Here is a 25,161-nt window from a genome sequence, read left to right on the forward strand (position 1 = left end):
ACAGAACAATTCATCTCATCTGTCCTTACCAAGGTAGAACATTGGACTATTGTGACAAATCTAGCTCTCTTCCTAGTTTTGGCACAGGATTTAGAGAAGAAGAGCAGAACACCCTGAGGCAAGAGAGTTGTCCAGGTTGGCTCCACGGTTTGCTGAAAGCACTGACTTCACTTGGGCTAGCTCAGGGGGTTAAGAAACTACAGCTCCCAGAAGGCCAGCCTCAGCACAGGAAGTTGTCACTGAGGCAAGCTCAGCTGCAGAAAGATTTCTCTCCCTTCCCCCTCTTCAGAGCAGGGAGGGGCCAGTTGAATGGGGTTAAAAGTGAGCAGCTGAGACAGAGAGGAGAGGAGCCCAGGGGGCTTGAGGGTGAGCTCTCAGGAGAGCACACTGCTCCTCCACATAGGTGTGGGGAACTTAGCCCTGATTGTGACATGGTGAAGATGTCTGATGTGCTGGAGATTGAAGCAGAGGGACAAGTTCAAAGTTGTGAACCCATGGAACTTGGAGTTTCAAGTCCGCCCATGAAGGTTTTGAGGCCATTGACTTTGATTGAGCAAAGGTGGGGAATGTGTGGCTTTGTTTTGTTTCTTATCTGTTTTATTTTTTGCTTAAAAAGTTTGAGTGAAACAGTGCTTGTATGCCAAACGCTGGGAGCTTAGCAAAGCTAATCTTTAAACCACTGACTAGCATTGCAAACCATGGAGCGTTTGTCTTTTCACTCTCCCAGCCCAGCTGGAGACTAATTAGAGGCAGATTAGATTCTGTCGCAAGCGAGCTCCTTTGTAAAAGAAGTTCCTTATCTCCAGGCACTTCGTAGCAGGGCTACAACATTATCAGCTTTTGTCTTGTTGGGGAAAACTGTATTTCTGCTTTGACTACAAGAATGTTATTTTGTTCCTACCTTCTACCTTTGTGCTGTTGGAGGGAATTCTGCTGAGGTTACAGGAACTAATGAACCTAAGGGAGGAGGTGAAGTGCTTGAGATGCATCCGAGAGGATGAGGCCTTCATTGACGGAGTCGTTCAAGAGCTGTCCCAAGTCACCGAGCAGGCACATGACACGTCCATTCTCGGGACCCCTAAACATTCAGCTTTGAAACTGACGGTTGGGGTACAGGAAATGGCTGGAGATGCTGATTCCTGGCAGTTGGTGACCTCCTCCACAGGTAAGCATAGGAGACCCATCCCCCCTTCTTCAATTTCTTCATCCTCTTCTTCTTTTTACCGACAGGGCAGTTTTACATCTACCCCTCACCTCACCCTGAAGAACAGATTCCAAATGATACAGGATGGGACTGCCGACGAGGAACAGGATGAGGTCCAACCCGAGGCTCCAGTTCCAGAGTCTTCTGATCAACCTCCCCCGAAGAAGCGCAGAGTTGTGGTCATTGGGGACTCCATGCTGAGGGGCACCGAGGGACCAATCTGCAGACCAGATATACAGTCAAGGGAGATATGCTGTCTGCCTGGAGCCAGGGTCCGAGATGTCACCGCCTGTCTAGATAGACTACTCTAGACCTGCTTTTGTTGGAACAGTGGTCCTCGACCTGGCCAGCTTAGCTTCAACGCTAACAAATGCAAGGTCATGCACCTTGGCAACAATAATCCGTGCAGAACATACACATTGAATGGAGAAACCTTAGTAAGGACTGCCGCAGAACGGGATTTGGGGGTGATCATCAGCGAAGACTTGAAAACAGCCAAACAAGTGGAAAGGGCTTCATCTAGGGCTAGGCAAATGCTGGGTTGTATCCGGAGAAGTTTTGTTAGTCGGAAGACCGACGTCCTAATGCCTTTGTACAGAACCATGGTGAGGCCTCATCTGGAGTACTGCGTACAATTCTGGAGGCCACATTACCGCAAAGATGTGCTGAGAATCGAGTCGGTACAGCGAATGGCCACCAAGATGGTCTCGGGGCTCAAAGATCTATCATACAAAGAAAGGCTGAACGAATTGCGGCTATACTCTCTCGAAGAACGTAGGGAGAGAGGGGACCTGATTGAGACGTTTAAGTATGTCACTGGTCGCATCAAGGTAGAAAATGATGTTTTCCTTCTTAGGGGACCCTCGGCCACAAGAAGACACCCGCTGAAAATAAAGGGCGGGAAGTTTCATGGCGACACCAGGAAGTACTTCTTCACTGAAAGAGTGGTGGACAGCTGGAATAAGCTCCCAGTTCAGGTGGTTGAGACCAGCAGCGTGCCAGTTTTTAAGAACAGTTGGGGTGCTCATGTCGGATCTCTACGAGGGAAAAGGTCATCAGAGAGCGATTAACTAGGGGGATGGGTCAATGGAGTGGGCAGACTCGATGGGCCTTGGCCCTTTTCTGCCGTCACTTTCTATGTTTCTATGTATCTATCCTAACACCCTGGTGAAGAGGACTAAGATATATTCAAATATATTTTATTGAGCTCAACAAAACAATCAAACAAGAAACCAAGCAATTACAAGCAAGCTCAGTATTTTGAATAACAAAACCTGTCCCTACAGATAAGAAAGCCCCCCTATCCCAAAACAACCCACCCCAAAATAAGAACACCTTCCCTCCCAGGATCCTCCTTCCAAGTACAGCTCATCTAAAGAAAAGTATACAAAAATCAGGTAATCAGGTGTAACAAAGGAAAACAGAATACAGAGATTCAACAATTCAGCAAGCGGCTTCGGGCCAGCGGGGTCATAGTTGTCCAGAAGGGTTCCCAAGTGCGTTGAAAGACCCGAAGAAAGGTCCAACACTTCTCTCCGTTCCCACATCAAGAGGGTAATCATCCGACATCTCCAAAGAGAATAGTCGGGAGCAGTATCTTCAAGCCAATGGGTCAAAATACATTTCAGGGCCACCAATACAGTCCATTTAAAGAAAGCTGTAGCGCACCTCACTCGAGGAAAATAGTGAGGAACAGTCCCAAATAATAGCAAAGGGGAGCGACGAATGGTAATTTTCCAGAAGCGCTTCACAAAGACAAAAACAGCATTCCAATAATCTTGAATAGTGGGGCAAATACAAAACATATGACCCAAGCCCGCTTCAAGAGCTTGGCATCTCAGACAGGCTGCAGTTTCACGAAGGCGGGATAAATATGCCCCCTCTTTGGAGAAATATACAAGCGGAAAACTAACTTATAGTGTTGTTCCCAAAAAGTAGTATATTTCCGAAAGGCTGGCAACCTACGAACAGCCTGTGAGAGCACATCATCCGGCAAATCTACAGCAAGGTCACGAGCCCAGGCCTCCCGTAAATGGGAATGGTCGAACAAGGGGGATTCATCCTTTAAATGGCGATGATGGAATTTAAGGGGGACTGGAAGTTGAGAACCAATGGTAAAAGCTGTGGAAAGCAATTCGTGACATGAGGCAGTCAAAGAACTGGAGGGCAAAGAAGAAACATAATGATGAAGTTGCATATAAGCAAAATAATCAGTGGGGGGCAGACCAAACTCCTCTTGCAACTGTGCAAAAGACTTGATTTTGCCATCATCTTCCACCACTTGAAAGATATAGCGAATCCCCCTTGTTTCCCACCGAGCAAAACTCGGACCATCTATCCCCAGCAGGAAGGAGCTATTGAAGCGGATAGGCAGAAAGGGAGTTACAGAAGCGGAAAGAGTATGGAACTTACAGACCCAGCGCCAAACCTTCAGCAAGGGACGGTGAAGCACTTTCGCAGAGAGAGGTTCAGGCACAAGAGAAGGAAGAGAATGGAAATAAGCACTAAAGTGAGTAGACCGAAAACAAAAAAGTTCTAAAGAAATGTTAGAAAAAGTCATTAATGTGGCGCATGCCACAACCAACAGTCAAATAACGAAGGTTCAATAAACCCAATCCACCCCTGGAACAAAGAGTCGCGGCCCTTTTATAAGGCAAACGAGGCCGCTTCCCAGACCAAAGAAATCGCTGAACTAAGCGTACCAGTCGGCTCTCGTCTCTAGAAGACAAATAAAGAGGAAAGACCTGAAAGACATATAGCCAACAGGGGACAATAAGCATGTTGTAGAGATGCACCCGACCTAAGAGTGAAAAGGGCAAACTGCCCCAGAGCTGTAATTTGTTCTGAAGGGCCTGGAACAACGGTTCCACATTCAAGCGATACAAATGCGATAAGTCCTGAGGAATGAAGACCCCCAAGTATTTCAAGGTAGAGTCCGCCCAACAAAGAGGAAATACACCCTTCCACTTGGAACGCATCTCGGGGGGGAATGGCAAGGCCAAATTAAGAGACAGACCAGAATAAAAGCCGAATTCGGAAATGAGATCCAATGCTGTCGGTAAAGATTCTTCAGGCCTAGTAAGAACCAAGAACATATCATCCGCAAATGCTAACGTCTTCAACTCGATCCCATCAATGCTAAGGCCCCGCACGTCCGCTAAACCTCAAAGAGTACACAGCAAAGGTTCTAAAGAGAGAAGAAACAGCAAGGGGGAGAGGGGGCAACCCTGCCGGGTGCCACGAAGAATAGGGAAAGAATCCGTGCAGGTCCCGTTAATGAGAAGCGAAGCCCACGGATTAGAGTAAGGAGAGCGAATAGCATCAAGGTAGAAACCCCCCAACCCAACATATTCAAGGGTACGAAACAAGAAAGACCAATGGACACTATCAAACGCCTTGGAGGCGTCAAGACTGACAAACAGAGCCGGAATCTGATGTGATTGACAATGGGCAAGTGCAAAGAGAACCTTACGAACATTACAGATGGATTGACGCCCCCGGCCAAACCCAACTTGATTCTCATGAATAAGCTCAGAGAGATGTGGAGCAATACGATCAGCGAGCATACGGGCAAAAAGCTTAAGATTCACATTGATCAAGGAGATGGGACGATAGGATTCCGGGGAGTCAGCCTCCTTGCCAGGCTTCAACAACAAAGAGATGAGGGCCTCATTGGCATAACGTGGGAAAGAGCCCTGAGCAACAGCAGCGTTAAAATAATCCAGCAAAGGGCCACAAAGATGGGGGGAGAGAAGGCGGTAAAAGTCCCCCAAAAAGCCATCTGGACCCGGGGCTCTATCAGAATGGAGAGCTTTAATAGCAGATTCTAATTCAGCTGCACAAAAAGGGCTATTAAGCGAAAACACAATGTCTGACGACAGACGAGGAAGACCAGAAGACTGAAGATAATCCGTCAATAAGTCCGGGGAAGCGTCCTCAGGAGCAGCATATAACCGGCCAAAAAAGTCAAAAAGCACTCCGGAAATATCAGCCAGTTTGGTCGCTACCCCCCCCACTCGAGGTCCGAAGAGACAAGATCAGTTTCCTTGTGGTCTCAGCTTTAACTAAGCGGGCCATGAGTCGTCCTGGCTTGTTGCCAAAGCGTTGAAAGTGGTACTTATGAAAAGCCAGCCATCGTTAAGAACGAAAGTGGAGTAGCGAATTTAAAGCCTCCTGAGTAGATAAATAGCTTTCTCGAGTCTCCCGTGAGGGATGCAAGTGAAAAGACCGCTTAGTCACATGCAGAGCTCGTTCTAGATTAATAATTCCCTGATTGATACGCTTGTTACGGGCACTCAGGAAAGAGATAATGTGTCCCCGAATCACTGTCTTACCCGCCTCCCAAAACAAAATCGGATCAGCCAAGTGAGCAGCATTGTTGGAAGAGTAGTCCTCCCATTGGGCCTGCAAAAAGGTTTGAAATTCCTTATCTTTAGCAAGATAGGCAGGAAATCGCCAAGACGGGGTCCGAAGGTAATCAGAATCCAATGAAATATCTACCCAAATCGGAGTATGGTCTGAGATATTCAGTGGGCCGATCTCCGCCGACTGGACAAAGGGGAACAACGTCGAGGACAGAAAAACATGGTCTATCCGGGACCAAGTCCCATGGGCCCGGGAAAGATGTGTATACGAACCTCAGGATGTAAAAGATGCCAAGGGTCTATCACAGAAAGAGTCTCATAGAAATCAGAAAGAAGGCGACCCTTAGCCACCAAAGAAGTACCAGAAGTACCGAACTTATCCAAATCTGGACACATAACCAAATTAAAGTCACCCAAGAGAAGAAGCGGATCCCCAGAAAATCGAGAACAAAGCTGAAGCAATCGTTGGAGAAAAGCGGATTCCCCCGAATTGGAACCATAGGCCACAAGCAAGAGATAAGAACGAGCACCCAAAGTGAGGTATAAAAGCAAAGATCTTCCATCAGGGGCCTTGTCTAAAACCTGCACCCCAAGAGGCGATGATTGCGGACCAACACAGCAACCCCACCGTGGCGACCCTGAGAAGAAGCAAAGTAAACCCCACCCACCCAGGAGCGGGCCAATTTAAGATGTTCCTCATCAGTCAGGCGGGTTTCCTGTAAACAGGCAATGTCCGAGCGATAACGCTGTAAAGCAGCCAAAATTTTTGATCGCTTAATTGGAGACGTAATACCCCCTACGTTCCAAGAGGTGAGTCTAAAAGGGGTACTCAAGTCGGAAAGTCAGAAGAGAGACAACGTAGAAAAGACAACAGGAAAAGAAGAAAGCTACCCCAGGGGCCCAGCCACTCCCCAGAGCAGTAAGTCCACAACAACAGTTGTAACTGGTAGAAAAAATATGAGTAAGGTAAATACAAAAGAGATATAACATTCCCACAGAAGGAGGACCCCCCACCCCCACCCAACCCCTCCCCAAACCCCCTCCCCTCCCACCCACCCCAGTTCCCCCCCCCAAAAAAAAAACAAAAAAACCCCCACAACCCAACCACACACCCCAGTCTTTGGACGTGGAGTGGGAAGAAGCCACACAAAGATGTAAACAGGGCCCCAGAATCCCCCACCCCACGGAACAAAGCAAATCAAAATCCCCACACACATACACAGCAACCCAACCACGCCCCCAATACCACATAGTAACTCCCACTCAGGCATCCAGGACAAGAGGGAAGACCAAAGAGCCAGGGCCCAATTATACCGTCAAGGTATACCAAATAAAGAGGCCAATCAGGAGAAACACAAGTACCCACTCTCGCCCTCCCCACTAGGACACTCACACACAAGAGCCAAATAAGCATTTCCTGCCCAAGACCAACACCTCAAACCCTAACGTAACGCAAAACCCCCACACATACAAGGAACAGGTTTCCCCCAAGAATTAGCAGTCCCCGGGCAAATCAAACAAACTGACCACTTCCACCCACAAACAACCTCCCAATCAAACCACAAACACCCCAGACAACAAACACTGTACACTTGGGTCAAGTACTCCAGCATGGCGGCAAGAGTCTCTGGCAAGAGGGTGTAACATTCACTACCCAAGGACCGCACAACCAAAAGTATTTAGAGGAAGCTAGGCCGTGCAAACAGGGTTCAACCACCCAACAGTCAACCAGGCACCAAAAAGAGACTAGAAAACTCCTGCCTGGGAGCCCAAGGAGCGATAACAATGAGAGACATGGGAGAGACCCATAATTAAATAGGGCCAATAGACAGTAGCAATAATTGGACCAGCTCAGCAATTAAGAACAACAAGGAGCAAGCCCCATGCAGCACAGCAATGCAGGAGAAGAATATCACTGAATTAAGTCACAATCCAAGGCACAGGCGGTGAGAAGCAGCCTCCTGTCACTTCTGTCAGGGCTTCTGCCGGCTTTTTATTACTTTTATTTTTTAATCGGGCAGATAGTTTGCGTGTATTACACATGCAAAATAACTGCTCAGTTAACCCCCACCAAAGTGCCTCCTCCCTCCCCAACCCCCTAAAAAAATGCCCCCCCCCGGCCAGATGCATCCCCCGCACCGGTGCCCCACAAAAGGCAGGAGGGATGCCAACTTCCTCCTGCCACGAAATGACCATCCCACTGCGACACCCCTTGACCGGTCCACCGCACCCCTAACCTCCCCTGTACCTAAAAGTTGGGAGCAGGAGGGGTGCTCAGTCCCTCCTGCTCCTTAGGCCTCGAGAGCTGTCTTCTGGAGCAGGAGGAACTACAAAGGCCTCCTACTCCTGCATGACGTACTGCGAATGTAGGCCTTAAGCCCTGCCCCAGTGCATCATGTGATGCACGGGGAGGAGCCTAAGGCCCTGTTTGGCTGAGGGGCCTGTGGCGCCCTAGCCAATCAGGGACTTCCTTAGGGCTGAGCCTAAGGAAGTCCTTGATTGGCTATTACTTTGACCAATCAAGGACTTTCTTAGGCTCAGCCCTAAGAAAGACCCTGATTGGTTCAGGTGCCACAGGCCCTTTCCAAGGGAGGAACCTGAGGCTCCTGAGCCAATCAGGGCCTTAGGCTCCTCCCGGTGCATCACATGATGCACCAGGGCGGGGTCTAAGGCCCACATTTGCGGTGTGCCTTGCAGGAGCAGGAGGAGAAGGAGCAGGAGGACTTTGTGGTTCCTCCTGCTGGAGGCCTAAGGAGCAGGAGGGACTGAGCACCTCTCTTACTCCCAACTTTTAGGTTCAGGGGAGGTGTTGGGCCAGGATGGGCCCAGCCCGGCCAGGGGTGGGCCGATCAGGGGTTGTGTGGTGGGCCGGTCGGAGGGGAGGGGGGGTGATTCAGTTGGTGGCAGGAGGGAGTTGACATCCCTCCTGCCATATTCACGCGGGCAGAGAGGGCAGCATTGGGTGGTGGCAGGAGGGAGTGGCATCCCTCCTGCTATTTGAGGGTCACCGGGGGGGGGGATCGCGTTTGTCGGGGGGGCCCTCAGCCGTTTTTTGATGGGGCAGATATTTTGCGTGTGTAACATACGCAAAATATCTGTGCCATGGGAAAAATGAATAAAAAAGACAGGCAGACCTGTCAAAAAACCTGCAGACCTGTTGGTAACTCAGTTACCCAAATCTACACTTTCACAATAGCAAAAAATAATAAATCATGTGTCAGTGGACAGTGCTGCCTCAGTTCAAGTGAAGAGGAGTTTCAAAAAATGGAGGAAAAGGCCTCAGACTGGAGCCCTCCCACCACCACAATGGTGGTCCAAGGTGGTTAGACAATAACCTCACTGGCAAAAAACCTCCATTTGCACTCCCCATACATAAAAACTTTAGGCAGGGCTGTTTGTGCATACAAAGAAGATAGTAGAAATTGTTAACTTATCTTCGAATGATCGGTACACTGACAGTGGCCAGCGTTTCACAAATCTGCTGCCTCAGGGTGTAAAACGATCCGATCAAACTTTAAGTGGGATGCTGAAACGCATCTCCTAGGATCATTCGAAGATAAGTTGACAATTTCTACTATCTTCTTTGCATGCACAAGGTGTACCGATCATTCGAAGATAAGTTGACAATTTCTACTATCTTCTTTGTATGCATAAACATCCCTGCCTAAAGTTTTTATGTATGGGGAGTGCAAATGGAGGTTTTTTGCCAGTGAGGTTATTGTCTAACCACCTTGGACCACCATTGTGGTGGTGGGAGGGCTCCAGTCTGAGGCCTTTTCCTCCAGTTTTTGAAACTCCTCTTCACTTGAACTGAGGCAGCACTGTCCACTGACACATGATTTATTATTTTTTGCTATTGTGAAAGTGTAGATTTGAGTATTATTGAATTTTCACATATCCGAGTTGATCTTGGTAACTCAGTTACCGACAGGTCTGCAGTAGTCGGGTTTGCCAATAATAAAACCCGATTCAAAATAGCCAAGCAATTGTTAGTGAATCAATTGCTTGGCTATTTTGCATGGGGTTTTACTAATTTGCATGGGAGGATTGGATTGGATCGCTACAGGCGTTAGTGAATAGTGCAGGAGGGAAATCTGGTCGCAAAGAGGTTGCAAACCGATCAGTACACGATCGGTTTGCTTTGTGAATCTAGCCCTTAGTTTGGACACTTAAGTCCCGCTCAGCGTTAGGTGCCCTTTATAGAATCAGGGCCTAAATGTCTTAAAACACTCTCTAGTAATCTCAAAATTAGAATACTGCAGCTCCCTGTACAAAGGCGCATCACATAAGGAAATAAGATGTTTACAAATAGTGCACAACATGGCAATAAAAATTATTACAATCTCAAGGAAATTTGACCATATTACTCCACTCAAAAATGCACACTGGCTACCAATCTCTTACAGAATCACTTGTAAAATAGCCCTCTTAGCCTTTAAAATTCAACAGTTGAAATTACCATCTTTTCTGAATAAACTTCTAATCCCGAAATCAACACCAAGGACATTAAGATCTATAAATATAGAAACATAGAAACAGAGTATGACAGCAGAAAAGGGCATCGGCCCAACAACTCTGTCCACTTGAATAACCCTCCCCCCTAAACACTCCTTCGAAGTGACCCCACATTTGTCCCATTTTTTCTTAAAATCAAGCACGTTGTTGGCTTCAACTACCTGAAGTGGAAGATCATTCCAATGATCAACCACCCTTTCGGTGAAGAAATACTTCCTGATGTCACCATGAAATCTCCCACCCTTGATTTTTAACGGATGCCCTCTTGTAGTCGTAGGTCCTGGGAGGAAAAAGATGTCTTCTTCCACCTCAATACGGCCAGTAACATATTTGAACGTCTCTATCATGTATCCTCTCTCTCTGAGTTCCTTGAGAATGTATAGCTGCAACTTACCTAGGCGTTCTTCATATGGGAGATCCTTGAGTCCTGAGACCATCCTAGTGGCCATTCGCTGAACCGATTCCATTCTCAGCACATCCTTTTGATAGTGTGGCCTCCTAAAATTGAACACAATATTCCAGATGGGGTCTCACCATGGACCTGTACAATGGCATTATAACTTCAGGCTTTCAGCTGACAAAACTTCTTTGGATGCAACCCAGCATTTGTCTAGCCTTGGATGAAGCTTTCTCCACTTGATTGGCAGTCTTCATATCTTTACTAATGATTACTCCCAGGTCCTATTCTGCAACAGTTCTTGTTAAGGTCTCACCATTTAGGGTGTAAGTTCTGCATGGGTTTCCACCCATTTTTTGGCATTAAAACTCAGTTGCCAAATATTAGACCATTTTTCCAGTAAAAGTAGGTCTTGTGTCATAGTGTCGGGCACGGTTACTCTGCCCACTACATTGCACAGTTTAGCGTCATCTGCAAATAATGCAATTTTACCTCGAAGTCCCTGAGGCAGGTCCTGTACAAAGATATTAAATAGGATTGGAGCATTGATTACTTCCGACGTTTCGGAGGGAGTACCATTTACCACCACCCTTTGAAGTCTGCCACTGAGCCAGTTTTTAACCCAGTGGTTCCCAAATCTGTCCTGGGGGACCCCCAGCCAGTCAGGTTTTCAAGATATCCCTAATGAATATGCATGAGAGAGATTTGCATATAATAGAAGTGACAGGTATGCAAATCTCTCTCATGCATATTCATTAGGGATATCTTGAAAACCTGGCTGACTGGGGGTCCCCCAGGACAGGTTTGGGAACCACTGCTTTAACCCATGCAGTCAATGTTTCTCCTAATCCCAACGAACACCTTCTTTCAATTCCATCATTACAGATTATAAATACAAGACGAACAGAAATTTTTCAGTTACAGTGCCCCAAATATGGAATTATTTACCAACTCATTTGAGAGACGAATCTACCCTGGAGAGTTTTAAAGGCGCCTTTAAAAGTTTTTTGTATACTGACGCTTTCGACTAATAAACAGTTCAATTACTGACAGACGGATCCAATTTCCATAAGCTCTGCCTTAACACTTCCAAACTCAGTGTACCTCAGGCAGCTTTAATACCTCTAACGTTTTAGTCCTTTTATGTTCTTTTCTTGAAAATTGTCCGATGTCAATATTTATTGTCTGAATGTAACAATATGATTTTCATTGTTAATCACTTAGAAATTTTATATAAGCATTTTATCAAATTTTTAATAAAACTTTGAATTCCTTACCATTAACCATTAGAACTGAATTGAATTAGCTAGCATTTTGGAAGAAATTCAATACCACCTTATTTGATAAGAGTTAACTAGGTTACTCTTATTGATGATGTATTTTCTGTTCTTTCTGGTCTTAATGGAGTTTTATATTAGTTTTTATTTCTGATTTATTGTCTCTGTTTATCTATTTTCTTGTAAACTGTACTAGACCCCTAAAGGGGGAAATAGCAGTAGGTACTGACAAAATATAGCACAGGTTTACAAAATCATGAGTGGGGTAGATCAAATGACTTATTTATATTTTCAAATTATACCATGAAATCAACAGGCAGTACTTGAGAAAGTACTTTTAGACACATTTCATTTATATGACAGCACCTACTGGGCAGGGCTCATCTGTCTGTCTTTGCACTTGTATAAACAAATCTATGTGGATAAAGAAAGAAGGGTTTTTTTTTGCCAGGTACTAGCTAGGTACTTGGGACCAGGATTGGCCACCATGGGGATGGGCTACTGGGCTAGATGGACCATTGGTCTGACCTAGTAAGGCTAAATTTAAATTGAATCAGGTTGGGCAGACTAGATAGACCATTTGGGTCTTTATCTGCCATCAACTGCTATGTTGCTATGTTAACTGTAGCAAGGAAGTTGAGCCCTGCTAACAGATGAGTGGTGAAGTAATAAAGTTGGTACTGTGAGAACCTAAAACCATGCAGCTCCAAAGTAGAAAAAACTCCATGGCAGCAGAACAAAATTGAAGCTATGACTGTGAAAAAGGAGTGGTAAGACTCCTAACAGCAGAGAGATAGAGAAGCTGCCCAATAAAGTTTAAAAATTTGAGTGAAGGGAGAGTGAGGGATAGAAGAAAAGATGAATACTAGAGGAAGGGCTGGATGGAAGGAAGATAGCAGGGGAGCGATGAGGAGATCCTGGATGAGGAGAATCTACGGGACCCCCGTCAACATGGAGATCATGCCAATCCAACCTGATCAGCTTCTTTGACTGGGTGACGGGGAAGCTGGATGTTGGGGAGTCCCTGGACATCGTGTACCTGGACTTTAGCAAAGCATTCCACACCGCAGGTTGCTGAGCAAGATGAGTTCTATAGGATTAGGTGACACATTGACGAAATGGTTTGGAAACTGGCTTGGAGGTAGGCTTCAAGGATAATGGTGAACAGCACCCCCTCCGAAATGACGGAGGTGATCAGTGGAGTGCCACAGGGCTCGGTCTTGGGCCCGATCCTATTCAACATCTTTATAAGAGACTTGGCAGAAGGCCTTCGAGGTAAAATAACATTATTCGCCGATGACGCTAAACTAAGTAATGTAGTGGGCAAATGCACAACGGACGAAGATTCAATGCCCGACAACATGATGCACGACCTACTCCTACTAGAGCGCTGGTCTAGGACCTTGCAACTTAGCTTCAATGCCAAAAAATGCAAGGTTATGCACCTAGGCAACCATAATCCATGCAAGACTTATACCCTCAATGGTGAGATTCTAGGAAGAACGGTAGCAGAACGAGACTTGGGGGTGATCGTCAGTGAGGACATGAAGGCTGCCAGTCAGGTGGAGCAGGCCTCATCCAAGGATAGACAGATCATAGGTTGCATACACAGGGGTTTCGTCAGCCATAAGTCATTATGCCTTTGTATAGATCCATGATGAGGCCCCACCTGGAATACTGTGTGCAATTCTGGAGGCCGCATTATCGCAAGGATGTGCTGAGACTGGAGTCGGTTCAGAGAATGGCCACCCGGATGGTCTCGGGACTTAAGGATCTCCCATACGAAGAACGATTAGACAAACTACAGCTATTCTCGCTCGAGGCGCGCAGAGAGAGGGGGGACATGATCGAGACGTTCAAGTATCTCACGGGCCGCATCGAAGCGGAGAAAGATATCTTCTTTTTCAAGGGACCCACGGCAACAAGAGGGCATCCGTGGAAAATCAGGGGCGGGAAACTATGAGGTGACACCAGGAAATTCTTTTTCACTGAAAGGATGGTTGATCGCACCTGGAAGTGCAGGTGATTGAGGCCAGCAGCATGCCTGATTTTAAGGCCAAATGGGATCGGCACATGGGATCTATTCACAAGGCAAAGGTAGGGGAGGGTCATTAGGGTGGGCAGACTAGATGGGCCGTGGCCCTTATCTGCCGTCTGTTTCTATGTTTCTATGTAGAATGGGAGGGATGGATAGATGGTAATGCTTTTTTGGGAACTGAGGAAGGGAAAACATGCTACTGTGACAATGTTAAGTATGCATATTTCCACTTTTTCAGTCAATGAACTAACAAGTTGTGAATTTGATGCCAAAGAATGCTGTAAAACCATCTAGCATTGCTGGGTTTAAAATTCACATAAGGACAAATTCCTAGAGAAAAAGTCCACAAACAATTATTAGCCAAATAGACCTCAAAAGGCTACTGCTCAACCCTAGAAGGAAACTGCAAGAAATACTGTATATCTATTCTTTGAGATCCACTAAATAATTTCTAAATCTATTCTCTTGAGATCCACTAAATAATTTCTAGTGGGCTTGATAGATTTGAAGCACGTTTTTAATATTATATAAATCTAGTTGGCTAAAATACAGCCAACTATCTCTGCAAACAGGTTAGCTGCCTAACTTGACCAATTAATGCTGAAAATTTAGCAGTAGCCAGACATTTTTCAAAGGGGTTGATTATCTGTCTAACTCTCAAACTTAAATAACAAAACACTTTGAAAATGCTATAAGAACATAAGAATAGCCTTACTGGGTCAGACCAATACAAGTACCTGACAAAAACCAAAATAATAGTGCCTCATGTGAATTGAATTGCTGCCCATTATATTTGTTAAAATCATCCTAACTGCAATTCTGCTTACAATTTATGGATTGGATACAATCTATGGTTTCACAAGGCCAGTTTCCTGTAGACTTTAGTGAAATAATTATCACTCCTATCTTGAAAGATTCAAAACCTTGAAAAGCCTTATCTTCTAATTACAGACCAATAGCCTCCATACCAATCTATGTAAATATTACGTAAGGGTTGATATCATAATATCTGTCAAATTATTTAGATCATACACTGTTATATTATTCCCAATCAGGATTCAGAATAAATTATAATACAGTGACACTGCCAGGACCGGATTAAAGGGTAGGCCCAGTAGGCACGTGCCTAGGGCCTGATATTGTCAGGGGGGCCCCAGGGCTGATGTTAGTGGGGAGTAAACAGGGCAGCTGTTCTGCGCGTGGGGATCCAGGGGGTCCCGTGGTCCAAACTTCTCTTTATCTCCTTCACTTCCCCTCACCTTCCCAATCTTTATTAAACAGTTAAATTTTCCTTTTCAGAGGGGCCCCGAATTGGCAGCCGTTCTCACAAACTGCTGATGGCTGCCCCAAAGCTTTCCCTCTGCAGTAATCTGCTCTGTCAGAAACAGAGGGAAAACTTTGGGGCAGCTGTCGGCAGCTTGTGAGAACAGCTGCCTTGTCAGGGCCCCTCTGAAAAGGAACATTTTGGCTACCGGGGAGGGGGGGGGAGAAGTGGTCTGCTCCGAGTGTTCCAAGGATTAGCGTCATGAACTTCTTCAAGCAGCAGCAGCGTTTACAATTCGCTGCTGTTGCTGGCTTTGGGCCTTCCTTTCTGCCGGGTCCTGCTTACTTGCTGTTTCCGCAAAGGCCATTCCCTTGTTTAAAAGCAGACTGAAAACCCATCTTTTAGATATAGCTTTCAATCCTTAACTCTACTCCTCTGCCCTTCAACCCAGCCAGCTGATTAACTGTTCCCCTTAACTATATTCATGACATCCTGTTTGTCTGTCTTGCCTGTTTAGATTGTAAGCTCTTTTGACCAGGGACTGTTTTCTTACTCTTTTTGTAACTCTGTGCAGTGCTGCTTGCATCTGGTAGCGCTATAGAATTAACAGAAGTAGTAGAGATGTCAGAGCATGGAGGGAGAGGGAGAGATGGAAGAAAAGGAAAGGAGAGAGATGCCAGGGAATCAGGGAAGGGAACTGTGGGGTGGAAAGGAAAGAAAGGAGAAGAGAAAGATGCCAGAGCATAGGAGAGGGGGTGGTTACAGAAAGAGAAAAATGGAGAGGTGGTAGAGCTGAAATGAATCATATACAAAGGAAAGAAAGGGAAGAGGATAGACAGTTTATGGAAGGAGCATAGAAAGAAGGAAGATGTCATATGGAACCAGGAGAGGATGGACAGATCAGAGAGGAAAGGGCAGAGGCTGGATAAAAGGGCCAGATGATGCATAGCAGAGAGAGAGGACAAGATGCTGGCTAGAAAAAAGAGAGTGAAGACAAGATGATTAAAGCAGAAACGACAAAAGGTAGAAAAAAATGTTTTATTGCTTTAGAATAAAATAGTATTGCAGTTGTATTGATAAAACATTTATAAACAGAAAATAAGGTAATCTTTTAATTGGACTAATTTTAATACTTTTTTTTTTTTTTACTAACTTTCAGAGGCCAAAACCCCCTTTCTCAGGCCAGGACAGGATAATGTATCAGCAGTATACTATATTGACCTGAAGAAGGAGGGTATGGCATCTGAAAGTTAATTGAAAAATAGATTAGTCCAATAAAATGGTATATTCTTATTTTCAATTTTTGTTTTATTTCTATTTGTTAATTTGTAAAGTGGTGATTGTCAGTTTCTTCAAATTTACATCTGCTATATTTATATTTTGCAGAGTATTAGGGGGCTATGTGTCACTGTTTCTGTGATGTTTCACTGTATGCAGTTTGGCTTCTTGGCGGTTCAGTTTAACCTTTATCTACATATTTCTATTTTTAGTTTGTGATTAGAGAATGACACGGGGGAAAAATCTGTCCCCGGCCCACCATCCTCTGCACCGCCCCGTCACTGCCGTTCCTTTCACCGCCCCGTCACCGTCACCGCCATCCCTTTCACCGTCCCGTCACCGCCACTGTCATCCCATTCACCGCCCCGTCACCGTCCCCGCAGCATCCATATAAGCCTTAGTACTGTAATATTTAGCTTATTCCTTTCTTATAAATCAAAGTTCCTGCTGCTGAACTAGAGAAAGAGATGTTCAACTGGCAGGGCTTTGTTTATAAATTTTTATCAACACAACTAATATACTACTTTATCCTAAAGCAAAAAATAAATAAATAAATAGAATTTTTTTTTTCTACCTTTGTTGTCTGGTTTCTGCTTTCCACATCTTTTCATTCAATTCCTTCCATCCACTGTGTGTCTTCTCTCTGCGTCTTCCATTTGATGTTACGGTGCCTCTCTCTTCACCCCCCCCCCCAATTAGTCTAGCACCCATCTTCCCTCCGCTCCCCCATAGTCTGGCATCTGTCTTCTTCCCTTCCAGCATCTTCTCCCCACTCTGTCTTCCACATTTCCCTTCAGGGTCTGTTCCTCTCCACCCTCTTTCAATGTCTGTTCTATTCCTTTCCACCACCACCCTTCCCTCCCTCCTTTACCATCTGTTCCTTTCTACCACCCTTCAGCTCCTCTCGTGTGGCCTATCTATCTACCTTCCTCCCTCTTATTTTCGTGGCACATTACAATGTAATTTGTGCAAGCCACTGGAGCCTGCGAGCTCGGTCCCTGTCCCATCCCCACAAACCATCTCGCTTCTGTGCCCCTATTTTCCCCATTTCTAATATCTCCCCTATGTATCTGCCATTGCCCCCCCCCCGTGTCCATATGCCATCCCCATGGCATGTCCTCTTTATGTCTCTGTCCCTATGCCCCATGCACATAATTTCCCCTCTTTCTGTTACCTTCCTGTGTCCAGATTTCCCTTATCTTCCTCTTCCATACCAGTGTGTCTCTTCTTTTCAACCCCATCTATCTTCTTTCCTTCTTTCTTCCCCCCCTGCTTCCAGCATCTGGCTCACCTGCCTGTCCTTCCCTTTCTTTCCTGCTGTGGGTTTTTATTTCCCTCTTCATCCCCTTGGCCCAGAATCCTTTTCCCTTTCACTCCCTCCTTCCAGTGTGAGCCGGGAACACGCGTGATCGTGCGGTCCCCGCAGTCCCCATCCACCCGCCCGATCGATCGTAACGTTTAGCCAGCTCCCTCCCTTCACCTCACCTTAGTTTGCAGGCTTTCTTTTTCGGCGACCTGCACGCTTTCAAAGAGCCGCGCACGCACGGCTGCTCAGTGTTCAATCTTCTGCTCTGCTGCAACTTCCTGTTTCCGGTTGCGTCAGAGCAGAAGATTGAACACTGAGCAGCCGCGCATGCGCGGCTCTTTGAAAGCGTACAGGTCGCTGAAAAAGAAAGCCTGCAACTAAGATGAGGTGAAGGGAGGGAGCTGGCTAAACGCTACGATAGATCGGGCGGGCAGGGGCTGCGGGGACCGCGTGATCCTTGATGCCTCACTGTAGAGACAAGACCATTCACCACTCCACGGGGCGGTGAATGGCCTTGTCTCCATCCCATCAGCGACTGCTATTTTTCTTTCCCCGTTTCGGCGGGTTACCCGCGGCTAAACGCAGCTAGCCGCGGGTAACCGCCACCGTGTCATTCTCTATTTGTGATTACTTATTCCATACTGGGTGAGGGTGTATCTGTGTTCTGTGTGTATGAAAGACATGGGGACTCTTCTATCAAACTGCGCTAGCAGTTTTTAGTGCAGGGAGCTGTGCTGAATGGCCCGTACTGCTCCCGACGCTCATAGGAACTCTGAGCGTCGGGAGCAGCGCAGGTCATTCAGCACGGCTCACCGCACTACAAACTGCAAGCTCAGTTTGATAGAAGAGGCAGATGGTTTTCTGTTAGCGTTGACTAGCCTTGTTTGGCGAAATGCATCAGGCATGGTTCTTGGGAGAACCTTGAATAAACCTGATTTGAATCTCCTTATTTTCTGCCGATCTTCCTTTGTTCCACATTGGATTCTTTGGTGGACTGCTTGCCTTGTTGTTTCGTTACAAGTTAACATATATAGAGTGGAACGTACTAGAGGAGTTACAGATTTGGTTGTTCATACATACATATGGGTTACAGTTGGTTGACAGAGTGAGGCAGTTGAGAGGCATTGCAATCTTGGTTATTAATATAGACTTATTTGTCGGATTGTATTACTGCTTTACAATATATTTGAACACTTTTATATACATACTAGTCTTTAAGCCCGTTACATTAACGGGTGCTAGAAATTCCTCGGCTTCCTCCCCGTCCCTTTCCCCTTCCCGTCAACCCACTTGTTTCCCTTTGCACAGTCTCCCTGCTTCATCCGCTTCTTCTCCTGCGTGGGCCACCGGAGCAGAGAGGACTGGGCAGAGGGGGCTGCCAGCCGGGGCTGGCGGAGAGGAGCTAGGCGGCTGGAGGAGTAGCAGCAGCTGCTGCCGATTGCAGCCTCCGTCCCACTTTCGCCTCCCTGGATTTGCTAGAGCGGCCTGCAAGGTTCGCTACAGTGGCTGGTGTACCTCAGCAGGCCGCTTTGAAGAGGACCAGCAGTGGGAGGGAAGAGTCGCTGGCACACGCGCTAGCGCAGGCACCGTGAGCACTGGCACAGAAGCACAGCTCACGCCACCAGGACTCACGGATTTTCGACAGCGCATGCGCGCTTAGACTTTTATTATTATGGATGGAAAGGGTTCAGAGTTAAAGTCCTGGATAAGTAGGTGGGAAAGGAAGGAAGGGGGATTTGTTCAGAGATGTTTGGGGGTTGCTTAGAAGAAAAACTGTGCACTGGTATGCTAATATTTGTTTGTTTTGAATTTAAAAAAAAAATGAAATACAAGTGGAAATAAAGAAGTAAATGGGGGCAGGTGTGGGCTGGGCATGGGCAAGGGGGCCCTCAAAGAATTAATCCTGCCATGGACACTGCCCTGGACCCTACAGTTTGATCTATCTTCAGCCTTTGATCTGATAGATCATGCCATATTACTGCAGATATTGGATGCAATAGATGTAACAGGTATAGTTTATAAGTGATTTGAGGGATTTTTGCAAAATTGTAAAAACTCAAGGAGGAATATCAGAGAACTGGTCTAATCGTTGTGGAGCTTCCCAGGGCTCTCCACTATTCCCAAAGTTATTCAATTTGTATCTTCCCTCCCTTGGCAGTATATTGAATGTGTTAGAAGGCAGTTTTCAAAAGCTTACCCTTTCCCCAGGTTAATATACTTGCTTTGATCAACTCTGCATGCACTTTCACCCATAAAAAAGCAGATTGGCTTGTAGGAGGGATTAGGTCAGGAGAAGCAGTAACAGTATGTTTTAACATTTTCAATTTAAATATTAGCAGAAAAGCAAGTGCAAATCTGTGTGGGTACTTTTTCCCTAGGCAAGAAAAGTAAACTAACACTTACCCTTTGCGAACTGGTGCAAAGTCCATGGCTAAAAATGTCCACAAACTTTACAATTAGTTGCATAATTTTGACTCCCCCCCACTTTATTCTTTATATAGTCTCAGTACTTACATGATTGAGAAATTTGCTGTCTTTAGTTGCCCAACCTATTTGCATAACACCAGAAGTAACAACTGTAACTTCATAGTACCAGACACCAGAATCCACACAGAATGTACACCGAACACTTTCAAAAGATGAGGCATCACATCGTGCCTGAGTGAGAAATTATACAAGCAAATATTTGTAATTAATTATCACCATCTTCAATAGGAAGCTTAGCAACTATGGGGCACCTCTTCTGTGTTTTTTTTTTTACACACTGCCCACATTTCCAGACTTTTCTATTATTCCCTTTCTTTCCACCCTATATCATGTGCTCCTTTTTTTTGGATTTGATAGATTTCTTATATTCAATTTTAGGCCTTCATTTGAAGCCATTTGAGGTTTACTTCCCCTGTTTTACACCCTCTCCCCAAACATACCTAATCTAATGGTTGAAGTGGGCAGTCCTTTTCTAGGAGTTATGCACTAAGGCTCCTTTCAGAAGTTTACAATCCATAGGTCTGTAAACTAGCCATTAGGTAACACCATTAATCTATGACCAAACTCGCCCTCCTTCCCTTCAGACATGAAGGGGGAAATTATATAACTAGCACCTAAATTTAGGCGTCGGTAGGTATCCTGCAAATGGTCAGAAATGACAGGGTTGAAGTGCCTACTGAAGCCTAAATAAAAGGCGGCTAAAATGGCTGCTGGAATCGCGACTAGGTAGACACTTTAGGCCGCGGAATGCCAAATTAGGTGTGGCCAACACCCAAAGTGGCATTATGCGATCTAAAGTGGCTACCCAGCTGCGAATCACACCAAGATAGGCAGCTGAAAAGTAAGTCCGGGTAATCCTGGTCTACATTTCAGCTGCCTATCTTTGCATAGACCACAGCAGCCGATTGAGGCAGGGGAATTCCCCACTCTCCCATCAGCAGAGTAGCAGGGATTCCCTAAAGCCACGATTCTTGGGCGCCAGTTACAGAATCGTGGCTTTAGGGAGTCCCTTTGGTCGGCAGGCCCACCTCTTCTGAATGGCAGGCCTTCCCATTCCTAGTGCATCCTGGGCCAACCGGAGTCTTAGGCCTACTTCCCAGTGCATCCTGGGATCTCTGCCGATTGGGCAGATCTCTAAGACCACTCCCATGGGAGGAGCCATAGGGATCTGGCCAACAGAGTCTTATGCTACTCCCAATGCATCCTGGGATGCACTGAGGAGGCCTAAGACTCCGGTTGGCCCAGGTGCCTGAAACCCCTCCTATGGGAGGAGCGTTAGGTGCCAGGCCCAATAAGGGCCTTAGGCCCCTCCTCGGTGCAATCCAGGATGCATCGGGAAGGGGAAGGCCTGCGATTCGGAAGAGGCAGGCCAGCCGGCCAGAGAGACTGGCCATCCCTCTAGCCAGCCTTCGACTAAAAGGTATGGGTGGGTTTCACGAGGTGGGGATATTAATGGGGGCTACCAGCAGGAGGGATTGGGCATCCCTCCTGCTAGGGATGTTCAGGGGGCTGCCGGCAGGAGAAATTGGTTTTCCTCCTGCCGGGGATGTTAGGGAGGAGGGGGGCGGAGCCGCTGGCAGGAGGGAGTGGGCATCTCTCCTACCAGCTGATTTGAGGTCGAGTACGGGGGTTCTCTCAGCCAATCATTACCTTTGAAGTCTATCCAGTTTTTCTCTCAATCAATTACTAGAACTTAGTATTACTGTACCACTAAATATATTTTCCAACTGGGAACCATAGGGAGTTTTCATAAATTTTACTCTCCTTTGAAAAGGAGCTGTAACCTAAATGATTCAAAGTCACCTCCCAAAATAATAAAAAAAATTCCCATGGGTATACAGTGTTACAATGTGATGCTATACCTTTAATATGGAAATAAAATTGAATAAATTGAATTTTCCATAAATATTTGCTGTGTTATAGTCTCTTGATGGGTATATCATGAAATCTTTATGAGAACATGCGATTTACAGAGAAGACTGGCAGAGAAAATAGCAGAGAACACTACCATGCTTGCAAGCCCTACCAAACATTTAACAGACATCATCATGCAGTACCAATGTTATCCCACTGCCTTATTGTTCCTTACCTCCAGCCCATGGGGTGAGATTTTGAGGTACTCGCTGACATCATTACTATTCAGCATTGCATGGATATTAGTTAAGTCAGCTTTCTCATACGTGAACTGTCTGCCTTCTTTTAAAACTATAGGAGAGAAGAATATTATTGCTCTACTTTAATAGGTTTTCTCCACAAATATTTTTAAATCAAATATCTTGTCTTTAATAATTGTATCAATATTCAGCCTGTTTACTCCCATTAAGCAGATTTTAATAATCACATTCCTTATTGGTATTAGGCTCCCAAATCACCGGCACAACAGGAGATCTAGAGAATTGTTCTTCCTATTAAAACTAATTATTCATATTATCAAAAAGATATTGCAACAATGCAGTCAAACTAAAGAAATATGCTAATCTTCACACTTAATGAAAGAAATATTCAAAACAGCCCACAGTGATGCAAAGAAAGTTATTTGCCCCTTGTTGACGAAACCAACTTTTGCACCCTCAGACAGCATATAACCATAGTTGGTAGAAAGAACAGTGCTTCAACAGCTTAACCTGTTTTTGGATGGAAATAGTAAGACAGACTGGAGCGTGTCTGGTTTTCAATCTCATTTTACAACAGATGTGGCATTGGTATCTTTTGTCAACTGACAGCAAGAGGACTGTCAAAAATGTCATCAGTAAAGGAGTGAATTTGGATTTGGTGCTTCGTGGCTATGTCAAGGACAGGTCGGATGTATAGGCTGAATAGTAATGGGAGAGTAGTGCTCCTTGTGGAACACCATAGTTGAGTGGCTGGTGTTTCGATAAGGTTGAGTTCCATTGTATTTGTTGGGATCTTTGGTTTAAGAAGGAGGAGAACCATTTACGGGTCAGGTTGTTGATTCCAATTCTGACCAATCTGTTCAGGAGGACAGAATGGTTGATGGTATTGAAAGCAGCGATTAGGTCTAATAGGACTAAGAGGGTATCTTCGCCTTTGTCTAGGTGTTTCCAACAGTCGTCAATTATGTCAAGTAAGACTGTTTCAGTGCTGTGGAATTTTCTTAAGCCAGATTGGCACCTGGAGAGGGTGGTTTGTTTGCTTGTGAATTCTCCAAATTGGATCAGGACTACTTCCTCCAGGATTTTGGATATGAAAGATAAGTTTGAGACAGATCTGTAGTTGTTTGGTTGATCAGGTTCTAAGGAAGGTATTTTTAGAACTGGTTTAACTATGGCAGTCTTCCAGTTTGTTGGTAGAATCCCAGATTTGAGAGATTTGTTGATCAGTGGCAGTACAGATTGTAAGTTTCTCTGACTGATAGGAGAAGGGTGGACAGAAACGGGTCAAGAGTAGTGTTTTTTCTTTCTTTTCTCAGAGACTTATCTGAGGTTTAAATTGAGAGGCTAAAGTTTCATCTAACTTCTAACATTTACGTTATGGGGCTCATAATCAAAAATTAAACACGTCTAAAAATCCCCCAAGTTGGCACTTGGATGACCTAAAAGATAGATTGTCCAAGTGCCGATAATCAAACTGATTTCCTGGATGTGTCACAAGACTTTTTAGGTCTCTGAATCCCACTGTGCGCCCAGAGCTAAAAAGGTGTATCTGGAGGAGTGGGTGGAATGGAGCGAGATGTAGGCAGTATGTGGGCGGGATGGAGGCATCCTGTAGGGATAATTGAATGTTTTACTAGACATCCTTGACGAAACTTAAGATGTTATTGAGTTAGACGATGTAAAAACAGGTACAAGTGCCAAAAGGTATCCAAAGTGACCAGATAACTACTGCAAAGACAAAGTAAAGACCCACATACACTCCCTCAGTGTTCACTGAGCCCCTCACACTCTCACAAAGATCAGAATAAAAAAGTACATACCTGTCTCTAGAACATCAGCACCTCGTATAGGAAAGCCTAGTAGAACTGCATAGAAAAACAAAGTAAAGACCCACATACACTCCCTCAGTGTTCACTGAGCCCCTCACACTCTCACAAAGATCAGAATAAAAAAGTACATACCTGTCTCTAGAACATCAGCACCTCGTATAGGAAAGCCTAGTAGAACTGCATAGAGGTGTCTTAAATAGCCTGGGGGTGGGTGGGCTAGTGAACCATAGAGAGGAGGACCCACTCTAACCACTACATTTATGGTGGAACATGTGTGCCCACCAACCCCCCCCCCCCCAAATCCTACTCTACTGCCAATATATGTGCCACCTGCTGCCATAAGTGCTACTGGGGTTGAAAACAGGTGGGCACAGTAGATTTTGGGGTGCTCACCATAACCTATAAGAGAGTTCTGGTGAGATGTTTATATGCCACCCTTTTTGTGAAGTTCACAGTAGTGCCCTCTAAGGCGCCCCATTGTTCTGTTACCATGTCTGGGTGGCCAGTGCATTACAAGACTGGCTGCCCACAAATCCAAATGATCTTGTTCTGGGCGTTTGAGACTTGGATGAAATTTTGGTCGAAATTGCGGTATAAACATAGATGTACTGGTGGTCTGGAAGAACAATAGCCTGGATGTCCAGACAGACGATTTCAAACAAACAAACAAACAAACCCAAAATTGAACATTCCAGAGGTATTTTTTGAAAATGGGCATTCTCCCACTGCTGACTTTGGGCATTTAGTGACATATGCCCAAATCGGACTTAGACGTATGTTTTGATTATGCTCCTCCACACATTTAGTTGATCAGATTGGGTCTGAAGGATTTGGTTCCAGATATACTCATAGATAGAATTGGCTATCAACAGAAAGCTTTGACTAAAATAAATGGTGGTTTTTCACTGCCTTCAAAAATTGCAATTTGGATAGAAACAGAGAAACATGATGGCACATAAAGACCAAATGGCCCATCCAGTCTGCCCATCCACAACATTTGCTATCTCCTTCTCTCCCTATGAGATCCCACATGCCTGTTCCATACTATCTTGAACTCAGATACATTCTTCATTTCCACTACCTTCAGC

At 45.4% G+C, this 25,161-nt stretch overlaps 1 protein-coding gene across 10 annotated transcripts in view; it reads right to left on the reverse strand.

The window, feature by feature from the left end:
- RSPRY1 (ring finger and SPRY domain containing 1) overlaps positions 1–25,161 on the reverse strand; it is a 351,216-nt gene that overhangs the window by 53,333 nt on the left and 272,722 nt on the right. For all 10 annotated transcript variants that reach the window (XM_033940897.1, XM_033940899.1, XM_033940898.1 and 7 more), the window contains 2 exons: positions 22,220–22,335; positions 20,158–20,301 (listed from right to left, as the gene is read on the reverse strand). In XM_033940897.1, coding sequence (XP_033796788.1) covers positions 20,158–20,301; positions 22,220–22,335 — 260 coding nt within the window. The remainder of the gene's footprint in view (positions 1–20,157; positions 20,302–22,219; positions 22,336–25,161) is intronic.

The sequence above is a fragment of the Geotrypetes seraphini genome, chromosome 4, assembly GCF_902459505.1.
Source record: "Geotrypetes seraphini chromosome 4, aGeoSer1.1, whole genome shotgun sequence".
Taxonomy (NCBI): domain Eukaryota; kingdom Metazoa; phylum Chordata; class Amphibia; order Gymnophiona; family Dermophiidae; genus Geotrypetes; species Geotrypetes seraphini.